The sequence below is a fragment of the Falco cherrug genome, chromosome 9 (assembly GCF_023634085.1).
Source record: "Falco cherrug isolate bFalChe1 chromosome 9, bFalChe1.pri, whole genome shotgun sequence".
Classification (NCBI taxonomy): Eukaryota; Metazoa; Chordata; class Aves; order Falconiformes; family Falconidae; genus Falco; species Falco cherrug.
This window is the reverse complement of record NC_073705.1, coordinates 27,233,610-27,242,924: the sequence shown is the minus strand read 5'-3', so window position 1 is coordinate 27,242,924 and position 9,315 is coordinate 27,233,610. Positions and strand designations below refer to the sequence as shown.

The 9,315-nt window shown below is 37.5% G+C and overlaps 1 protein-coding gene across 1 annotated transcript in view; it reads right to left on the bottom strand.

Moving 5' to 3' along the window:
* Positions 1-1,209: 1,209 nt before the first annotated feature.
* PCGF6 (polycomb group ring finger 6) overlaps positions 1,210-9,315 on the bottom strand; it is a 28,496-nt gene continuing 20,390 nt past the window's right edge. Inside the window, exon 10 of the mRNA XM_055720139.1 lies at positions 1,210-2,887. Coding sequence (XP_055576114.1) covers positions 2,831-2,887 — 57 coding nt within the window. The 3' untranslated portion in view covers positions 1,210-2,830. The remainder of the gene's footprint in view (positions 2,888-9,315) is intronic.

The window sequence follows — 9,315 nt, the reverse complement described above, 5'->3', positions numbered from 1 at the left end:
GAAGATTGGCATATTTTAAAGTAAGCAGAATGATTATCTTTATGCAGGAAACCACACAGCCTGCAGATCAGCCTTGGCAACAGCTAAAGGTCACCTCAGCTGCATGCGGATGTGTCCCAGGGGGTACTGCAGACGCTGGAGAGCAGATAAAACATCAGTGCCTTCAGGGTATGCTTTAAGGTGAAAGCTAGCAGGATGTTCAACCAGGAAAATTAAGCTAAGAATATGCTTTCTGAAGGCAGGTAAGGCAGAAAGAGAGATGTGGACAAATGGGAAATAAGAGGTCACTCAGCATTCATACCGAAACATCAAAGGCAATGAGGAGGATTGAAGATCTGTTAAGCCCCTGAAAAAACCAAGTAGGAAGTCTTGGCCTTCTGCATTTTAACTGGCATGTGATTTACCCTACAGAAAACCCCTCTTTAAAGATACCCAGAAGCCCTTTTTTTTAGAAAAAAAACCCTGAAACCAAACCAAACCAACAAACTGACACTGACCGCAGAGCCAGTGGCAGCATAGTCATCTTGAGGCTATGCAAGTCACCAGTACCCTAGAATGACATGAATTTCAATTCACTATCAGCTTCTATATAGCTGTTAAACTTTGCAAATAAGCCCTTCTGCAGACACGAAGTTCAAGCCTGGATTAGGGAAGAATTTGAGATGTAAGAAGTGACTATACTGCTAACTTTTTTAAACACAGAGCTATGCACAGAAAACAAAACCATGAGTGATAACGAAAAAGGAAGTGGCAGTATGAAGTAAACAAACTAGATGCCTTGCATAAAGCCAGGATGGTCAGAGCAGCAGAGAAAGATGTGGTTCACAGGGGACTTGATAACAGCAGCCATAAACATGAACGAAAATAATCTAGAGGTGGCTCTGACAAAAAGATGCATGCTTTGAAAAAAAGAGGTCCTGTAACTGCATAGGAATATTTTTCCTGTATTGGTGTTGAAAAATCATCTTGACTATTTCTCACTGAACTCCTCAGTAAGAGGAGAGTCCCAGAAATTCCATGTTACTCCAGCCAACAATACCACAGTTAGCTTCAGTGGAGATTCTGCTATTAAACTACCCTTGAACATTCAACCTCCTAATTGAGATTTGTTATTCTAATAACCCCAGAGCACAGCCAGCAGCTTCAGTGTCAACTGCTATAATTCTGAGGCTGACATAGGGAGCACGGCATGGAAATACGAGAGCTCAATTTTAAATTGGCTAAAATAAACTTTATTTTACTGTTACAATATATAATCTCTTATCAACACAACTCAAAGTGTTTACAAAATAATCTCATCTTCTGCTGCATTTTAAACACTACTTTTATACAAACTTTAAAGGTAAAATAGGAATTTGTAGCTAGAAATTGTTACATTTTTTAGAAGCATCACAAGAATTACTTCAAACAAGAGTGTTTTTTTCTTGTGATGCCATCTTCACAGACAAAACTGAACATTTATGGTAAACACCTGAGGAAGGATTCATGAAAGGTTTCTTTAGACAAAGGATGCCAGTCCTCTTAGGCTGACAGTGAGCAAGTGCATTTGAGCTAACTTAGGTGCTCTGAAACACTTTAGAAAGGAATGTCCTCCCCTTCCCTACACTGACTATAGGGAAGGGAGGGAGCCTGGTGCTTAATGGTAGCTTTCATGAATCTCTGCACTGATGACCTAGTATGCAGCAAGACCACAAAACACAAAGCTCTGGTCCTTAATACTGCACAAGAAACCATGGAAATCTTAAACAGAACAACAATTGAAGTATTACAATTGTCACAAAACCTAGTATTTTAGTATGTTAAGATTAAAGTTACCTAATGTTCTCCATGAAACTGGTAGCAACCGGCAAGTATTACATTACTCAACCCTTATCTCCACTACAATGCGCTAGGTACACATTAGAAAGAGTGGAAAAAGCTACCATTTTCACAGCTGCTAGAAAGAGATGTGCTAAAGTACAAAAGACTTACGGTTCTGCCAGTCAAGTCAGTTGAGAGATTTTACATGCTAGCAGAATCAGGCTGACAGTGATTATTTTACATACAGCAAGCAGGTAGAAAGAGGTGCTACTTTTTTTCTCCCATGCATAGTTTAACCAGCTCATAGCCAGTTCATCTCCATTAAGACTAGAGATGCATGATATACCATTTGGTATAAGCCAAACTACCAGCAAATATATTTCCAGTGCAAAGAAAGTTGTCTTTCTTCAAGAAAAACAACTAAATTTAATGCTACTTGTCAAAAAAAAATGCTTACAATGTGTCATTTTCTACCTGTTTTGGTCTGCATTTCTAAAGTTCCCTTCCTTTCCCCAAATCACATCCAAAGACAGATGATCACAGTACTTTTTTTTTTTTTTTTTTTTTTTTTTTAGGCAAAGGACTGTCTCCTCCCCAGAATAACTTATACTACCCACTGAAGATCATCCCTGAGAGCACTGTTCTAGCTAGACACTTAGAAAGCAAACAATGTCTCATAGCTTAGAGGAAAAAAAGGCTGTTCACCCCGTGAAGTCCTGTGGTTTTAGAAAGTAAAAAAAAAAAAAAAAAATGCAGCTACTCTGAGCATTTAAATTCCCTGAGCTGAGTGAAATTTGAAGACAGTAATTTGTAACACATAGCAAAGCAACATCTATAGCTGTACTTACAGAAACTGTAATTTTTTACAGTGGTAATGTCAGATGTTAAAATACAAGCATAGAGCAGTTAGTGGTGGTTCCTTTTACTTGCTTCCTGTCACAGGAAACACGATGGCCTTCTTTGGTGAAAAACAGCAGTGAAGAAGCTTGATGACTTCAGATTCTTTTTCCTTCTGATACTCTAGCAATCTTTAAGTTATAGTTAGTGGAGATACTACCAGGCCATAGTGCAGTACAAGTAAACCATCCTGGAGAGAAGAGAAAGAAATTGTATTATTGTACCACTTTGCCTTCTCCATGAGGCATTTTCTGTCACCGCCTGGTATAACAGCCACTGCATGGCAGAACCTCAGATGCAATCTCACTCACCATTATATACCATGTCCCTTTCATACGGTGAATGCCAGTTTTGAAATATCAAGGCAAATAATTACATTCCCTTCTGAGATGGAGAAGGGTGTTAAAAAGAAAAAGAAAGTAAAATCTGGTACTTTGCTTTATTCTGAAGTTATAATGGAATTATCTCATCTTCATAGAACAGATGCTAGTTTACAACTCATGCTACTTTCCACATGACACTGTGGGGCAGAAAAAAAGTAATCTCTTAAGTAGTTCTAGAAGATGCTGTCAAAAGCTGTACTGGAAAAGCCCAGACTACTACTACACATTTATTAAGTAATGAATACAAGGGATTACACAAAAATAATAATCCCTTTAGTCATGTTTCTCCTTGTCTGAGACTGCTCCACATAATAGAAAAACCTTTCACCTATGAAACAGGACACGTCCCAGCTCTTTAGCCTTACTTAAATCAGTTAATTCACACACAGCTGGTGAAAGGTCTAGCACTCAAGTCTGCTTCCACTATTGATCTACTGGGAATTTGATGTTGCACTAGACCTATTTATATGGACTGGCTTTAATAAAAGTTTTCTTTTGAAGGAAGAACTACATTAATCACAACTGATGTTAGAACTGATACGATATTTTGCTTCTGATGTTTTTGTCTATTAACATACAGGACATAAGATCACATATGGTTCAGAGAAGTTACATAATTCTGTGTGATGGGGTATATCAGCATGGGAAAAATAATTAAAAAATCAATCACAAAAAAAATAGTAACAAGCCTGTTGCCACTTTACAAGTTCTGTATTATAATACGGTAACAGTAGAAAGTACTATATTAGGCTAAACACAGTGTTTAAAATATATTTAAAATATATCTATCTCTTCCAAAACTGTAATTTGTAATCTATGTAAAAAAGCTTTTGACTGGTTGGTGTAGCCTCAACTACTTATAAAAAACACCTCTGAGCCATTTTGCATTGGAGGAAATTTAAGATGAAGAAATTGATCTCAAGAAGACAGAATGTGCTTTTCCACACCTCCATGACATGCCCTTTTTCTTCCCTTGGGAATTCTTTTCAGACTGTACCTATCAACACCTCTATGTTCTGTCTGGAAGATGACCTCTTATTAGAAAACCAGAAAATTTTGCCTCTAGTGTCACAAAGCTCTTTCAGGAGAAAATCACCCTAATTGCTGCTGTGTGTAATTATTTTACTCTTCTACCATTAGTTTATTTAACTTTGTATGACAGCTAAATGTTGCCACTGGAAATAAAGCTACTGTTTTGCAGAAAAAAAAAGAAAAAAGGAAAAAAAAGAAGAAAAGAAAAGTGCAGTTATTTTCAAAAGAAGACGACAGTGGAAGAGCTATCGGAGTTTTAAAATGTGACTGTGAAAGAAGATTCATAACAACGGAGAACAGATCTGCAACAGCAGTACTTTGATTAGTTCAGCCAACTTGCTCATTTAGTAAGACCTGAAGCTCTGCTTCTGGCTACAGATTTTGTCATTTACTTAAAGAGGAGATTAATATTCTAAGTCAGGAAAAGAGGGCACCAAAAAATGAGCCAATTAGAAAAAAAAATAATTAAAATGTAAAGTCCTAAGAATGGCCATACCAGGGCAGACCAAAGGGCTACCTAGCCCCACAGTGAAATTCTAGATCAAAAATACATGACAAGGGCAAGTGTGCTACCTCCCTATAACATTTTTCAAATTCAGAAGCGTCTCTCAGGAAGTTCCTGAGCCCTAAGTCAAAATAGTTTTGTATCAAGTGTTTCTTCTACAAACTTGGTCAGTTGCTTTTGAATCTACAAACTTTTGGCAACCACAAGTCAAATCTAAGGGAAATCAAATCCAAAATCTCTGGACATGGTGATGTCAGTCACAAGATCAAGACTGAAGGTCTGAAAAAAGGGATTAAAAAGCAGGTACTGAGAAAAGTGGATCACAGTATTTTTTTTATAAGAACTGTCAAAACCAACCAGATGGGTCATGTTGGAAAAGAAGGACAGCACACAAAAACACCTCTAGAAGAGACTACGTTCATGCTACAGAAATATGTATGTTCTTTATCTCTACATCTACGGGTGATACAAACAGCTTCAGAGCAAATGTGCTCCACGAGTCTCACGCAGCTTCACTTCATTTAAAGGATGCTTACGACAACAAATGAGGGCGTAGTGTAGGGTAGATGCCAATCAACCTTAACTTTGATGGACAGGAATGAAAACAATCCATTAATAACCAAAAATACATTGTAAAGTCCTGAAAAGATGGAAGGAAGAGACAGGAGCTTTAACTCACTCAGGACCTAGCACGAAGTGGGATGATGGTGTTGCAATATGAAGATAGGAACCTGATTGTCCTCACTTCTTGTTAGTTAGAGCAGGTACTACAAAGTTACTTACGAACCCCTTGGCACGTATATTGTTACACCTTCACAAAGGTATACTTACTCCTTGTGCCTGTTAGCTACTTCAGTAGAAATAATAAGATACATTAAAGCTTCCTTTCTGTGAGAACTGTAGTCAAAACCACTTTTGTCTGTAGCAGAGTTTAAGGGAAAGAATAGTTTTAAAAGAAAAAATGCTACAATGTATTCTTTGATAAAAGAGTTTTCAAGTGGTACATTTGACAGCAAGACATTTAAAGAAATCATATCTACACAGGAAATATACCTGTTAAACCAAAGGCCAAACCCATTGCAATTCCTTCTGTACAAAGAGAAGCTGAGACTTAACCCAGTACTGGCACTGCTTAGTCTGTGATTATTTACTTTTTAAGTACTATACATTTCTACATGTTCATCTGCTTTCTCTAGATACTGTTCTTAAAAGGAAATCCAAACAGAGAATGAGCGCTCACTGCTTATTACAAATCTCACATCAGGCTAACTCAGATGTGCCCAAAAGCAAAGCAAAACTCTCCAGTGTTCTTCACCATGTATTTGTGAACCTGACCTAAAAAAAAATTAATGGTAAGTACCCCACCTGTTACACCCAGCTATAAACTTCAGAGTGGGAATGACAGACTGAAACATCATAGTATATACAGCTGTTGATGTTGTAAAGAGCAGCAGCAACAAGAAGTGCAACTTTCCAAATTCAGTATCCCCACAGCAGATGTGTGCTAGAGGGTCACAGTAATTAAATTAGATCACAGCTTTTACTGCCTACCTCAGGCAACCAAAAAACCCCAACCCAATAGCATTGGGTTACACAAAAGTGAGAGTTACAAAGAGACTACTATAAACTGCAAGACCTCTGTGCCAAGGGCTAAGGTCCTAAAGGAAGCTACCCTTTTTCAGCTTTTCCCATGTGTGAGCTTATTATATCCATCAGTGATGCAGAGCTCCGAGAAGGACAGTTTCAGACAAATGAAAATAACTAGCAGCTTGGATCATGTTACATTAGGGCAGCACAGGGGAGGAAGGTAATACAGGGAAGAAATTATATTCCCATACAGTTAATAACAAACGTCATTCCTCAGCTACTTGATCAAACTGAATTACAGGCAGATCTCAGTGCTTAGAAAAATTTAAAAGGTTCAATTTTGTTACCATCAGTGCCTTTGATCTCTCCTTGCAATAAATTCCACAAGTTTTACACTGTTTTAAAAACTAAGCAAAGTCACTTTTTATATAAATTCTGTGCAGCAAATTTACATTTTTGCCTTAAAGAGAGCTCGGTATCTTATCTCCAGCTAATTAGAAAGATTCAATCAACCACACAATTTCAGAAATGTTAAAATATCTTGAGATCTACAAGATTAAACAAGATTTATTCCTGATTTTTTAGCCTTTATCAACTAGTCAAACTAACATGTTAATTGTTTACATTCAACCACTAGAATTAGTTGCCTATTTACTCCAATTAAAAGAACCCAAACAGGTCACAATGCAGCCAGTGTCAGGAATATTTTTACCATCAGATCACACTTATCTTCCCATACCTGCTGGAAAGACACAGAGCTATACAGAACAGCTGAAATCCTACTGGCTTGAACCTACAGGACACTTAAAATTACTGAGGCTCTAAGCCACTACTACACCTCATTATTCAGTAGGACAAAAACCCCAACACCAAAAATCTCCACAAAACAATCTTGAGCATTTAAGAGCCATCCAGGAGGAGTAAAAGCCCCTAAAAAAACATCACGGTGATTATAGTCCAGAAAAATAAATCACACATAACTTATATGCTGCAATGCATTCGAAGAAACTTCCAAGACAAATGCTGCCAAAGAATGCATGTTAAAATTAATGCCTTTGGCAAAGAGAAAGTTAACTGCATTTTAAAAATAATTTTTCTCAGCAAAAACAATTACCTACTGACACGAATGAATCTGCAAATGAAAAATGCAGTTCAGAAAAGCAGTTATTTTTCTCCTCCCAACAGTGACTTTACTCATTTAAGTAAAAAACTCCGATGTTTATTCCTTTAAATGACTTCGTATTTCCTAGAGTAGCTATTGAAGCTATTTTCTTAGCATGAAGCACCTACAATGAACGTCAGAAACTGGTAAATGACAACAGCAGTTTTGAAAAGTGTTTCAGCATCCTAGTGAGAGCCGTTAGGGGCATTCTAAGCTCCAACACTGGTTTGGAAAGGCTGGAAGGTTATGATGGCACAAGATGTCCTTGGAGCTTAATGTAAAATCCATCAAATGTTCCTCCGTAGCTGTAGTCTCACTGGGCCAGGATAATCATGCCCCTCATTGAATTTCAGGTCTTTGTGAAAAAAACAGGCATTACTATTTTTGAACTTGACCTATCAATTTTTATTATCCTGGATAATTATCTAAAACATTTTCCAAGTTTTTTTTAATCCTAAAAATGCACCCCTTCTTCATTTCTGAAAAATAATATAGCATGGGACTATAAAACATGAAAATGTCACAATTATTTCATATCACAAAAGAAGCAACTGCGGTCTATTTGCAACATTCTACTGTAACTATTTGGCACCCTAAGAGGTTTTGTAACAAAGTGAAGAAAAATTAAGAATGAACCTGATCTTTCAAACTTCCTGGCAAAAGTGACTATGAAAGCGCAAGACTTCACAATAAGCAAAGATCTTGTTCTGTCTGTTTGCCCAGTAGAGCAGGCTTGTGAGAATTCATCACTAGCATACTGATTTTGTAATAACGAGACTTGAAACCTCGCTGGAGAACGTGCCCCAGGACAACTGTTTCTCTTTGTTGAGCTGCTGACTGGTACTTGGCCACTAAACATGAATCAGGCAGACCCAATTCAGACAAGAAATGAAAGACACTAAACTAGGCAGATCCATTTCCGACAACAAATGAAACTGATGCAGTTTTCCTTAAAGTGCTTCCCCAAGAGCTTTTTTGATACATGAAAAGCTTTCACGCTAAGATGAAGTCTAAAAGCATGTACATCTGACTACACCTCTGGACTGAGAAATAAATCATCGCCCTGCAATTTAGTGAAGCTTTTAGTAGAGGGCACTTCCATCACTATGTGTTGATTGCTCTATTTACTTACAGGGAACTTGTTACTTTAGAAGTAAGTTTGTTACCAGTACTGGTTTCCTCCTGGTTTCTATGCCCTGCTCCCCAAAGTCGGTAAAGTTACATTTTTCATTTTTAATTCATATTATTTTATAAACAGCTAAGACATCAAGTACGGCATTTATTCCCCTTGACTACAGAAACTATGGAACACACCACAAGCCTCAAAGATTTTTAATGCCTGCCAACACCAGCATGAGCCACACAATGACTGCCCTGACTGTGGGATCCCTCCTAGTGACTCAAATCAACTACGGGTGACACATTGTCCAAGATATCTTGAAATTAGCTTTCCACTTCTTGCCTCAACAGAGAAGCCCTCTTGCAGCATGAAAGGGCTCAGCACAAAAATTAAATGTAAAAGACTGCAAGTATGCACAAATGAGCCAAGAGAACTGAATTTGCTACTATTTCAGCCCTTCCGCAATCTGCTTAGATTGGTATTTTATTTGGAAAGCAATCTAAATCCTACTTCTTCCCACTGTATTAAACATTAACTTTTCAGACTTCCAAGTTTAGATTAACATACAGTTTACCATACGTCATGATTTTACATCTGCATCTTACTATGCACTGGGAAGACTACTTCATTGTTTTTGCTGTACTTCTAAAATGGTGTGAGCTTTCCCATTATAAAGATGTTTGAAAAGATTCCCAAGGAAATAAAAAAATGCTTTCTTATTTGCAGAGCCAGCAGCACTTAAGATAGTAAGTTACCAACAAGAAATAGTTGGCTATACACACATGCTGTGACCAGGACTGGTATAATATGCATCAAGCAAATTAATTGC